At 47.2% G+C, this 13,322-nt stretch overlaps 1 protein-coding gene across 1 annotated transcript in view; it reads left to right on the top strand.

Moving 5' to 3' along the window:
• Positions 1–350: 350 nt before the first annotated feature.
• CPPED1 (calcineurin like phosphoesterase domain containing 1) overlaps positions 351–13,322 on the top strand; it is a 116,059-nt gene continuing 103,087 nt past the window's right edge. Inside the window, exon 1 of the mRNA XM_032603755.1 lies at positions 351–534. Coding sequence (XP_032459646.1) covers positions 465–534 — 70 coding nt within the window. The 5' untranslated portion in view covers positions 351–464. The remainder of the gene's footprint in view (positions 535–13,322) is intronic.

Below are 13,322 nucleotides of genomic sequence, written 5' to 3'. Positions count from 1 at the left end.
TCAGCAGCCATGGCTCATGGGCCCAGCCGCTCTGCGGCATGTGGGATCTTCCTGGACCGGGGCACGAACCCGTGTCCCCCGCATCGGCAGGCAGACTCTCAACCACTGCGCCACCAGGGAAGCCCCTGTATTCTTGTTAAACCTGAAGACCCCACTTTTAGGGAATGGCTGCCCCCCCAAACCTTGAGTCCAAAGGCACTCACTCTGCTCACGCAGGCGCCAGGCAAGTTGGCTCCCTCGCCAGGAGCCCCAGTCGATCCCAGAGGGGCCCCTCACGCTTCCGCCCCGTTCAGGCAGCACTAGTGGCGCCCCGAGCGACCGAGCCCCGCGCGCCCGCCGGCCCCGCCCCGCCCCAAGCAGAGGGCGCAGCCCCCAGCCGGGCAGGCACCAAGCGGCAGTTGAGCGGTAAGGAGTCGCGCCGTTCCCTCCTACGCAGTGGACACCTTCGAGGCGGAAAACTTGCCATGTCGGCTGCGGAGGCGGGAGGTGTTTTCCGCAGAGCTCGGGGCAGGACCCTGGACGCGTTTTCCTCAGGTACTGCCTGCCCTTCGCCTGGGAAGGGGATGGTTTCAGGGCTGCGGAACCTTTGGCGGGAACGTTCGGTCGGGATGTGCGCCTCCAGCCGGACCCCAGCGGGGGCTGCACCCGGGGGCTGGGGACCGCAATAGAGGCCGCACCGCCCGCACTTGGGGCTTCCAGGGGCGCTTTTGAAAGAAGAGTGTCTGGGCAAGGGGTACGGTCGTGGTGCCTCGCTGGCCTTGACCAAGGTTCCCTGAGAGAAGATAGAGTGAGGCAGCAAAGCATAGTTAATAGCGTGGGCTCTGCAGTTGGACTTGGTTTCAAAGCCCTGCCTTGGACACGTTGCTCAGCGAGTATTGGTCTCACTTTCCTCATCTGTAAAAGGGGAGTAATCGCAGCGAGGTTGTGTGTGGCACAGGATAAGCGCTGGGTGCACGTGAGATGCGGTTATTTTTATTATGGTCATTCACCACGATGTAGTTTATACTCCATAATCATGGTTACCTTCTATAATAGGAGTCATCCACCAAAATGTTAGCAGTGCCCATCAGAACTGGAGAGGGGAGGCAGAAGAGCCGTGTGGGGTTAAGTGCTTGGATTTTGGATTTAGATAATCTGCCTCGCTGTGAAAATGGGTTTGTTAATACTTACCGCATAGGGGAGGGTTAGCAGATTAAAAGGATTTCTGTATCCAAGTGCCTGATAGGCTAGGTGCTAAGTGCATGTTAGCCCTAGAGCTATAAAAGGGACCATTGCTGCCCGTTTTATTGGTCCTCCCTGCGTCTTTTGTTGCGTGGTCAAATTCCAGTTTTTGTCACCCCGGGGCAGTCACCCCAGGCACGCTGCGTGATCTGACTTGTACTCACCTTTCTTGCTTCATGCTCGCCATTCTTCCCCTTGCCCAGTTCTCCTGCTTCACTGGTTTTCTTAATTCCAATTTTAAAAGTCCAAGTCCTTTATTTCCGTAGGGCTTTTGTGCTTGCTCTTTGCTCGCCTAGCTAATAGCACTTTCTCAACCTTCACACTTTATTTAAAGTTCAGTCACTTTCTCAGACAGATTTTCCCTGGCTACCCTTACTAAAGTGGGTTTCTCCTGTAACTCCTGTCCAAAAGCCTTATTCTTTTCTTTCTTTGCAGCTGTTGGTGGGGGGTGGCAAGGTTCTGGAAGAGCATGTAAGGCCAGAAATCTAGCTGAGGTGGATTTTAGAAAATACAGTCTGTTGTGGTGACCATTCTCTAAATATTTTAATATGCCTTTTTCAACCTGTTTTCAAACCCAAGCCTGTGCGCCCCATGCATAGTGAGGCCAAACAAACAAAATATCAGAGTTTGGAGCGGAGAAAGGTTTACTGCAGGGCCAAGCTAGGAGAACAGGTAAATTGTACTCAGAAGACCCGACCTCTCCCTGTAGTTTTCAGGGAAGAGGTTTGTTTCTGTTTTTGTTTTTGCCACGCTACGTGGCCCGTGGGATCTTAGTTCCCAAACCGGGGATTGAACCCGGGCCCTGACAGTGAAAGCACAGGGTCCTAACCACTGGACCGCCAGGGAAATCCCCAATGGAGAAGCAGGGAAGAGTTTTAAAAGGCAACATTTGGGGTGCCAGCTGCAGGGTGAATGACTTTCTTCTGATTGGTTGCTGGTGAGGTAACAGGATGGTGGTCCAGGAATCTCAAGCATCAGCCTTCTGGTTCTGACCAGTCTGGGGTCTCGGCAGGTACTTACCATCCCTCACCTGGGTGGGGGCCTGCAGAACGTGAAGACTGTATCAGATTGTTAGGCACATCTCTTGAGGGAACTATAAGACTAAGGAATTAAGACTCTTTTTTTTAAAAAAACATCTTTATTGGAGTATAATTGCTTTACAGTGGTGTGTTAGTTTCTGCTTTATAACAAAGTGAGTCAGCTATACATATACATATATCCCCATATCTCCTGCCTATTGCATCTCCCTCCCACCCTCCCTATCCCACCCCTCTAGGTGGTCACAAAGCACCGAGCTGATCTCCCTGTGCTATGCGGCTGCTTCCCACTAGCTATCTATTTTACATTTGGTAGTGTATGTATGTCCATGCCACTCTCTCACTTCGTCCCAGCTTACCCTTCCCCCTCCCCATGTCCTCACATCCATTCTCTACGTCTGCGTCTTTATTCCTGTCCTGCCCCTAGGTTCTTCAGAACCAATTTTTTTTTTAAGATTCCATATATATATGTGTTAGCATACGGTATTTGTTTTTCTCTTTCTGACTGACTTCACTCTGTATGACAATCTCTAGGTCCATCCACCTCACTACAAATAGCTCAATTTCGTTTCTTTTTATGGCTGAGTAATATTCCATTGTATGTATGTGCCACATCTTCTTTATCCATTCATGTGTTGATGGACACTTAGGTTGGTTCCATGTCCTGGCTATTGTAAATAGAGCTGCAATGAACATTGTGGTACATGACTCTTTTTGAATTATGGTTTTCTCAGGGTATATGCCCAGTAGTGGGATTGCTGGGTCGTATGGTAGTTCTATTTTTAGTTTTTTAAGGAACCTCCATAGTATTCTCCATAGTGGCTGTATCAGTTTACATTCCCACCAACAGTGCATGTGGGTTCCCTTTTCTCCACACCCTCTCCAGCATTTATCATTTGTAGATTTTTTGGCGATGGCCGTTCTGACCAGTGTGAGGTGATACCTCATTGCAGTTTTGATTTGCATTTCTCTAATGATTAGTGATGTTAAGCATCCTTTCATGTGTTTGTTGGCAGTCTGTATATCTTCTTTGGAGAAGTGTCTATTTAGGCCTTCTGCCCATTTTTGGATTGGGTTGTTTGTTTTTTTGATATTGAGCTGCATGAGCCGCTTGTAAATTTTGGAGATTAATCCTTTGTCAGTTGCTTCATTTGCAAATATTTTCTCCCATTCTGAGGGCTGTATTTTTGTCTTGTTTATGGTTTCCTTTGCTGTGCAAAGCTTTTAAGTTTCATTAGGTCCCATTTGTTTATCTTTGTTTTAATTTCTGTTTCTCTAGGAGGTGGATCAGAAAGGATATTGCTGTGATTTATGTCATAAGAGTGTTCTGCCTATATTTTCCTCTAAGAGTTTGATAGTGTCTGGCCTTACATTTAGGTCTTTAATCCATTTTGAGTTTATTTTGTGTGGTGTTAGGGAGTGTTCTAACTTCATTCTTTTACATGTATCTGTCCAGTTAGGAACTGAGACTCTTTTATCGCTGAACTATTGTTTCTTGACTGCTTTTCCTTTGTTTCTGCATTTCCTCACTTCCCTAATTAGTAACTCCTTGAATCTGCCCTTGGAGCTCAGGGAAGGTCTAGGATACTAAAGCCTTTATCTGCAAACAAGAAATGGGAGAGGTGGAAGGGCTTTTGTGCCCTGGCGGGCCCCACAGGGTCCCACTCAGTTTCAAACCAATGTGAGGTTTTGGGGATTTATCCATATTGGTCTAAGTAGCTCTAGTCTGCTCATTTTCCTGCTGGGCAGTAGCCATTGTATCAGCATATATTGATACATTCTGTTGCTGGATATGCGGAGGATCTTCTTGCCTCTCCATATCCACTCTCTCCCTGCTCCGCCACGCCCCAGGAGGTTGACATCTTTGGGCTTCATCCGGGGGCTCCTTGCCCTCTGGCCTGCTGCTGGGTTCAGCCGGTGGGGCGTCCTGACTGGAGATTAGAGGGTGGGGAAAACAGTTGTCAGGGTGTTTATTCCCCTGGTTTAGTCCCTGTGGGGTTGCCTCAATCTGACTGTATTCCTTACCTGAAATTCACTGCTTCTTTCAAGGTAGGCTTTCTGCTGGAACTCTCTTTTCAGATTTGGGTAACCACTTTCTCCCTCCTTTCAGATGTAGTTCTGCTTTTCTGTGTTGGACTACTGAACGCTCCTTTAATTATCCTGATTTGAGTATGCCAGCTATTTCCTGCTAGGATCCTGGTATGATGGACATTCAGTTATTTCTGTTTTTCAGTCTTGGTAACGGTGCTGTTATGAACATTCTGGTACAAGCCTTCTTGTGGATACCGGGAAACATCTCTCCAGGGCATGTGCCCAGAGGAGCGAAATTCTGAGTTGTAGGGTATGATCTTTTCCAGCTTTGCTAGGTCTTGTCAAATCGCCTTCCAGAATGTTTGCACCAACTTATGCTCCCACTAGCAGGGTATGAGAGTTCCTTGTGACTCTGCACTGTCTCTTTTCAGTTCAGGAGGTATTTACTGTGTTCCTATTGCACTCTGTAGTATCTTGTGATGAGTAAAAAAAAGTCAAGGGGAAGGCAAGGGCTCATAATCTAAGCACAGAGCTGTGGCACAAAAAATAATTCTCGGCAACTGGTGGGCTCTGTAGGCCACTGCAGTGGGAATCGGGATTTTTCTTTAAGCTTTATTTTTCTTAATTAATTAATTTAATTTATTTTTGGCTGTGTTGGGTCTTCGTTGCTGTGCGTGGGCTTTCTCCAGTTGGGCGAGCAGGGGCTACTCTTTGTTGCCGTGCGTAGGCTTCTCATTGCGGTGGCTTCTCTTGTTGCAGAGCACGGGCTCTAGGCACGTGGGCTTCAGTAGTTGTGGCTCACGGGCTCTAGAGCGCAGGTTCAGTAGCTGTGGCGCACGGGCTTAGTTGCTCCGCGGCATGTGGGATCTTCCTGGACCAGGGCTCGAACCCGTGTGCCCTGCATTGGCAGGCAGATTCTTAACCACTGCACCACCAGGGAAGCCTGGGAATCGGGATTTTAAGCATTGGTCCTGGGTGATGGTGAGACTGTTAATTGAAATCAGGGAGTAAGGAGTCGGGCCAGGTTTGATGGGATTAATTTGGGAAGTGGTGGCTTTGAGGTGCAGTCAGGAAATCTGAGGCAACTTGCAGGGTGCGGCGCACAGCTGGGGATGGAGGTGTGGGTGCCATCCACAGAGAGGCAAGTAGATGATATCGCTGTAGGAGTCGGTGGCATTCCTGAGGGGCAAGGTGTGGAATAGTGGACGGGGTGTGTGTGTGTGTAACCTTAGGATGTGCCATCGTTTAGGGGGTCAGAAGAAGGAAAAGACACACTGAAGGTCTCAGAGCAGGAAACAACCAGAAATTTTGGAAGATAAATCCAGGAGCCAGCCTTGGTACCAAAGGTACCAAAGTTGGGGAGGAGGGCTTAAGGCAGGGTGGTCCACAGGCTCAGATGCTGCAGACATCTAGGTGAGTGTTAGCTGAGCAGAGGATGGCAGGTTTGTTATGTCACCTTCAGGACAGTTTCAGTACAGTTGTAGGAGGAAGCCTGGTGCATGGCTTTTGAGGAATGGTGGAGATTGAGGATGTGCAGTCAGCGAAGGCAGGATTCTGTTTGGAGCCGTTTGGTGATCCAGGGTAGACATAGGGTAGTAGCAGTTTGAAGGAGGAGCAATGCTGAAGGAGGACTGAAGGGTTTGCGGTAGTACTAATGGTGATAAGAACAGCAGGAGCATCTAACGTTTATCAGGTGTTTACGGTGTGCCAGACACTATACTCTGTGCTGTATGTGGATTATCTCATGTAATCTTCAAAGTAGTCCTGTTGAGCTAGCTATTAGGGTTACCCTCTTTTTACAGTGGGAGAAAATCAATCTCAGGGAGGCTAGGCAACTTGCCCAAGGTCACATGATTGGTCTGAGATGGATCTGGGGTTGAAAAATGCAAAAGGCAGGATAATTGTTGGAGAGCAATATCTGAGGAGATGGGAAAAGCTGGCATTGAGGGCTCAGAAGAGGGGTTGGCCCTGGGAACAAATTTCTTCTTCGACCATCTCTCCCTCCTTCTATCTAACTGTTTTTCTGTCTATCCATCTATCTACCAGACAGTCCATCCACCAGTCTGTCCATCATTTGTCCATCTTTTCATCTGTCTGTCCATCCATTTGTCTATTGGTTCATCCATTTGCCCACTCATCAAATGTACTAAGCACCTCCCTTGTCCCAGGCATTGTGCTAGATCCCAGAGTGCAGTGATGAGTGAAAACCAGATATGATTCCTCACCTCTGGCATGTAGCTACTTGGAGAGCCTACCATTAACCTGCCAATCACACAAACCTTCATAAATCCCAGCTGTGGCAAGTGTCAGGGAAGTGAGGAGATTCACTTGTCAGGAAGTGAGGGGCATCTTAATTAGGCCCTGCAGGGAGGGTTCCCCTGGGGAAGGGGTGTGTCATCTGATTGCTGAAGGATGAGTAGGAGGTTCCTGGGCTCTGAAGGGAGGGGGAGGACCGTTGTAGACCACAGGTGGAGCTAGTGTGAAAGTCTGACATGGTGGGGCAGGAAAGGGAAGGGTGAGGGGAGAAAGAAGCTCCTGAGTCTGGAGCTGGGTGGTGCAGGATGAGACTGGAGCATGGGGAAGGGGTCATTGGGGAGGTTTTGTCTTTAAGCTGCACGTGTGAGGACACAAGGACACATGATCTGATTTCCATTTTGGAAAGAATGGTCTGGCTGCAGCAGTAACAACAGAAGAGTCTCTGCTTGCGAGGAACTTGGGGTGCAATCTGATTGGAAGCTGGAGCTCAGCGACTCGTCTTGAAGCAACATTTCCAAGGCACACATTGTTCACTTTGAATTTGTTGACTTCCAGCAGCTGGAGGGGCGTGTGGTGGTGGTGGTGGGGCTTCTGGTGGAGGTGATGGGGGCGCTGAGGTGTGAAGCTTCCTAGCCCACTGGAGCTGCCCCAGGGCTGCCGTGGGACCAGAGAGCAAGAGAGGTGCTCACCTGGAAAAGAGTGGGGTGCGAAGCGGGTGGAGAGAGACTGAGAAGATAAATTGAGATAGGAGGAGGGAAAATGATCCAGGACTTCTAGAAGTGGGGCCTGCACTTGGTCTCCTCTGTGGGTTGAGCAGCCCCAGTGGGCATGCCCAGTATGCATCATACAGCTCAGGGCTTCTAGAGGCCTGGCCTTGGAGGGTCAGGCTCAGAACCCTTCACTAGAAGTTGAGCACCTAGTCTGCCCCTGAGCTGCCTCTACTGCTGTCACTGACTTACCTGGGTCCTAGTTCCCTATTAGTGTTGCTGGTGACTTTGAGCGATCCTCTTGGAGGGTCCATTGCCAGTTCAGGCTCTGTGGGCAGGTAGTAAGCTGGTAGAGCTGCCCCAAGGGCAGGTTTGGAAGAGAAAGGAAAGGAACTGGCTTTTTCTGTCTCTTGCCAAAATACACATTGCCTCTCAAAGAGGTTTTGTTGAACTCAAGCAACTGTGCCTCAAATCACAACCCTGATAACCCTCACACTCCCTCCTGGAAGCCCCCTCCAGAATTAAACAGTTTGTTTCTCAAGTGAAGCTTGTCAAGTAAATGAAAGAGTGCTGTCTTACCCAGCTCAGGCTGCTCTAACAGAACACCATAGGCTGGATGCCTTAAAACAACAGAAATACATTGCTCACACTCTGGAGGCTGGAAGTCCAAGGTCAAGGAACCTGCAGATTCAGTGCCTGGTGCGAACCCTCTTCCTGGTTCATAGATGGCTGTCTTTTTTTTTTCTCTCTCTTTTTTTTAAGACTTTATTTTTTAGAGCTGTGTTAGGTTCATAGCAAAATTGAGCGGAAGGTACAGAGAGTTCCCCTACATGCCCTGTGCACACACGTGCACAGCCTGCCCATCGTCAGCATCCCCCGCCAGAGTGGTATGTTTGTTACAGCTGAACGTACAGTGACACAACTTAATCACCCAAAGTCCACAGTTCACCACAGTTCACAGTGCGCTCTTAGAGTTGTACGTTTTATGTACAATGTACATGTACTGTATGATAACATGTAACCATCATTATAGTAGATGGCTGTCTTCTTGCTGTGTCCTCCCATGGAGGAAAGCGGGAGTGAGTGCTCTAGGGTCTCTTTCATAAGGGCAGTAATCCCAGTACTAAGCCCTCAGGATTTAATCACCTCCAAAGTCCCCATCTGCAAATATCATCACATTTGGGGTTAGATTTCAATGTAAGAATTTTGGGGGGACACAAACAGTCCATGGCAAGCACTTTAACACCATTTCCCCCTGATAGTTTTTGAGTAACAGTATTCCCACGCACTTCTTCCGGGAGTGTTGTATGTGAGGCCTGGCTTCAGTCATCCATTTCCTGTTAACACAACCTGCTAGGCTCTGTCAACAGATGTTTATAGAAAGTAAGTTGTACGTGTCTCACCTGAGAAGGCTCACAATCCTCAGGCATGTTCAAATATTCATTTTAATTAGGCAAATTAATAATTGTATTTCCTTGACATGTATCCTAATTAAGACTACTTTCTCCTAACAAATAATTGTCTTTCTGAAAAGTTTACAACATCTGTTTTGAAGAAATTCTCAAAGGGAGAAATATCAAGATAAAATATGTTTCAGAATTACCTATCTTTAATTGTTTTCAGGTCCTAATCAGTTTTTCCAGTTCATTTTACCACTGGAATATTTCCCCCCTTAGAGAACAGGGATCTTCAGTGGTTTACCTAAAATGATGATTTCCTTGGACATTTTAAACCTCCACAGCTGTTTCAGAGGAGCCAGCTCTATTCACTGATTCTCAGTGTTTCTTGGTCCCTTCTGGAAACCCTCTCGCAGAGAATAAGTGAAATCTCTAAAGAATAATGTACTTCATCCCTTCCAGGTCTCACCTAAGAACCTCTCTAGAAACAGTAGGCCTGGAAATGTTTGTTCAAGTCTGAAGAGGGTTGAAAATATTGTGGCGTAAAAAATTCAAACTTATCAATGAAGGAAATGAAATGAATGCTTTTAATTAATTTTTAAAATTAATTAATTAATTTATTTTTGGCTGCATTGGGTCTTCGTTGCTGCGCACAGGCTTCCTCTAGTTGCAGTGAGTGGGGGCTACTCTTTGTTGCGGTGCGTGGGCTTCTCATTGTGGTGGCTTCTCTTGTTGCAGAGCATGGGCCCTAGGCGCATGGGCTTCAGTAGTTGTGGCTTGCGGGCTCTAGAGCGCAGGCTCAGTAGTTGTGGCGCACGGGCTTAGTTGCTCCGCAGTATGTGGATTCACTCATTTCAAGTTTCACTGGTTTTTAATAAATTTACAGAGTGGTACAACATCAGAATTTTAGAACCTCTCAGTCTCCCCAAAAAAGGATACTTTGTGTCCATTTTCAGTCTCTTTATGTTTCCAATCCCAGCACAGTCAGCTACTAATTTACCTCCCTGCTTTGCCTTTTCTGGACGTTTCATATAAATGGAATCTCATAATCTGTGGTTTTTTGTGACTGGCTTCTTTCCCTTAACATAATCTTTTTAAGATTCAGCCATGTTGCAGTGTGTATCAGCACTTTGTTCCTTGTTACTGAACAGTATTCCAGTGTATGGATTACCACATTTTGTTATCCGTTTACCTGTTGGTGAACATTTTGATATTTTTTGGACATTGACGGACGTTCCCCCATTGGGACACTGGCTATCATGAATAAAGCTGTTATGAACATCCACATTATAGGTCCTTTTTTTTTTTTTTTTTTTTTTTTTGCGGTACACGGGCCTCTCACTGTTGTGGCCTCTCCCGTTATGGAGCACAGGCTCCAGACGCACAGTCTCAGTGGCCATGGCTCACGGGCCCAGCCGCTCCACGGCATGTGGGATTTTCCCAGACCAGGGCACAAACCTGTGTCCCCTGTATTGGCAGGTAGACTCAACCACTGCGCCACCAGGGAAGCCCTAGAGGTCTTTTTGTATGGACATACGTTTCATTTCTCTTGGGTAGATACCTAGGATTGGAATTGCTGGGTCGTATAAGTAACTGTGTTTAACATTTTAAGGAACCACCAAACTGTTTTCCAAAGCAGCTGCACCATTTACATTCCCAGCAGCAGTGCATACAGGTTCAAATTTCTCCATATGCTCATTCACACTTGATATTGTCTGTCTTTTTGATTATAACCAAGCAAATGTGTGTGAAGTGGAATCTCACTGTGGTTTTTTTTAAAAATAAATTTATTTAATTTATTTTATTTTTGGCTGCGTTGGGTCTTTATTGCTGCACGCAGGCTTTCTCTAGTTGCGGTGAGTGGGGACTACTCTTCGTTGTGGTTCGTGGGCTTCTCACTGCAGTGGCTTCTCTTGTTGCGGAGCACGGGCTCTAGGCGCACGGGCTCAGTAGTTGTGGCTCGTGGGCTCAGTAGTTGTGGCTCACGGGCTCTAGAGCTCAGGCTCAGTAGTTGTGGTGCATGCACGGGCTTAGTTGCTCCACGGCATGTGGGGTCTTCCCAGACCAAGGGATCAAACCCCTGTCCCCTGCATTGGCAGGCAGATTCTTAACCACTGCATCACCAGGGAAAGTCCTCATTGTGGTTTTGATTTGCATTTTCCTAATGCCTAATGATGTCGAACACCTTTTCATGTGCTTACTGGCTATTTGTAATCTTTGAAGAAATGTCTGTTCAGATCCTTTGCCTGAGTTATTTCTGTTTTTATTATTGAGTTGTAAGAGTTCTTTATATGTTCTAGTTACAAGTCCCTTGTCAAATATATGATTTGAAAATATTTTCTCCCATTCTGTGGCTTGTCTTTTCACTTTCTTGATGATATCATTTGCAGGACCCAAGTTTTTAATTCTGATGAAGTCCCAGTTATCAACTTTTTCTTTTATTACTTGTACTTTCGATGCCATATCTAAGAAATCTTTACCTAAACCCAAATTGTGAATATTTACTCCTGTGTTTTCTTTTAAGAGTGTTATAGTTGGAGCTGTTACATTTAGGTCTGGGTCCATATTGAATAAATTTTTACGTATGATGTGGAGTAAGCGTCTTATTAGAAGTTTTCCTTTTTTTTTTTTTTAACTACAATAGAAGCCTGGTAGTTTGTCAATGAATAGAAAAAATTAGCTATAGAGGGGAATCGTTAAAAAAAATTACACATTTTTGACATTTCATTTTAATGTAAGCTATAAATGTAAATTCAGTTACTGATCTTTTGAGGTCAGGCCAAGGTCATGTCTTGGAGCATGGGTTTACAGATGGGCCTGCCCGGGAGCCTTTCTTGCATAAACAGCACCCATAACGAATCTTTTCCAGTTTGGGTTTTTTTGCAGTGGAGCAGTCAGTTAAAAATCACCTAGAGAGCAGTCTGAGCGAAGGATTCTTCTAGCTTTATATTTTTTCATCAGATCTTTCACACTTGCCTCACCGACACCTAATTCAATAGTATTTTATTTTTACCAGCTTGCTTTTATTGAGTCTTCCCAAAGCATCCATCGTTGCTTTATTAGAAACAACCGTTTTTACATTTGTATTTCTCTGGCTTACATGGTTGATTAAATTAGGTGATTTAAAACTAAGTGCTAGCATGAACAGATTTGGGGGCACCTCCTGACAGACACTCCATGAGGAGCGGGGCAGAGGTGCATAGAGCATGGGAAGGCCATCAGCTTGCCCTAGGCCATGGTCAGAGCCTTCGTGGAGGCATGGAGAGTGTTGATGACTCCTTCACATTGGTCTAGTGGACGTCTGTTAAGAGAGTATCTTCTTCACAGAGAGGAATAACTGACAACTTTTTATATTTGTGCAGTGTGTGATTTTTAACTTTGTCAAACCCTCCAACGAGCAAGGGGCAGTAACACGGGGCCAGGGCACCTGGAGACTCCAGAAGGCCCAGAACTGCTGCCAGCCACTCTCAGGACCAAGAGAATGTGGAGTCAGACACCCAGGAAATATTTGTTGAGCGAAAGAATGTCCAGACTCCCCCACATAGCCTTGTTTAAAGGAAAAGAAGAAAAATCTTTGTCAAGCTAATGGCACAGGTCCTCATTTGTAAGAAGGAGGCCGAGTATTGGCCAGATCTGTCTTAAGGAGCAGCCAGGATGACGAGTGCATTGATTTCATCTATGTGGGGGCACTTTGGTGATTTCAGGCTCCAAACTAGTAAGTGGGAGGATCCAGAGGAGGACGCAGCTCTTCAGGCTTCCTGCCCTCTGGCCCCGCCTCCAGAATACACTGGAGCAGAACGGAGCACCTCGTCTTCCCCCCAGTCTGCCCCTTCCCAGTCTCCCCTAGCTCTGTCCGACCAGTAGCCTGGGAGTCGCTCCTGACCTCTGCTTCGCCCTCCTCTCCGTGTCCCAGCCGCCCACAGTCCCATCCACGCACCCCCAGGGCACACCTGGGCTTCATCTACTTCTCTGCTTCCTGGCTCCCACCACCGTGAGCCCGGCCACCCCACCTACCCTGCCTCTCACCCGGACAGTCCCAGCAGCCTCTGAGTCCCTCTTGTCCCTCCAGTCTCTTCCCTGGACAGCATCCAGAGTCATGTCTTTGAAACAAAAACTGGGTCTGTCAGCCCTTGCCGTGGCTTTTCTCTGTCCCCCTCCTCTTCCCTCTCTTCCTCATTCTTCAGGCCTGTGCTGCTTCTCCTATTCTAAGTTAGGTCCACTGCCATTCGCCTTCACCCGTTCTTTTCTTTTATGATACTCGTTACAACTTAGAGTTGTGTCTTTACTCCTCTGACTTTGATGTCCTTTCCTGCCTGTAGGTGATAAATTCCTTGGGGGTGGAGCAGGAAGCCCAGGCCTAGGACGGTGTCTGGTAGTAGTGGACCTTCAGTGGCCTTTCATTATGTGAATAAATGAATGAAAATGAGTACAATGCCCACGGGATCATGTGTGTGTATCCACCTAACCCACAGCTTACACACATCATGTTTTCTCTGGACAAAACCAACAGAAACCAAGGTATTGAGCCAATCAACAGGACCCTTGCAAACCATGCACCACTGGGCAGTTGGTGCCTTACTCAGAGGCACCCGCTGGGGCCGGTGCTTGTTCCCAGGCGGGTCCCTCCTCTCCTTGCCCCCTCTCGGAGCTGCATCTGCCCCAAGTAAGGGTGG

The sequence above is a fragment of the Phocoena sinus genome, chromosome 15, assembly GCF_008692025.1.
Source record: "Phocoena sinus isolate mPhoSin1 chromosome 15, mPhoSin1.pri, whole genome shotgun sequence".
NCBI lineage: Eukaryota > Metazoa > Chordata > Mammalia > Artiodactyla > Phocoenidae > Phocoena > Phocoena sinus.
The sequence above is the reverse complement of the archived record's forward strand: the minus strand, read 5'-3'. Positions and strand labels throughout refer to the sequence as shown.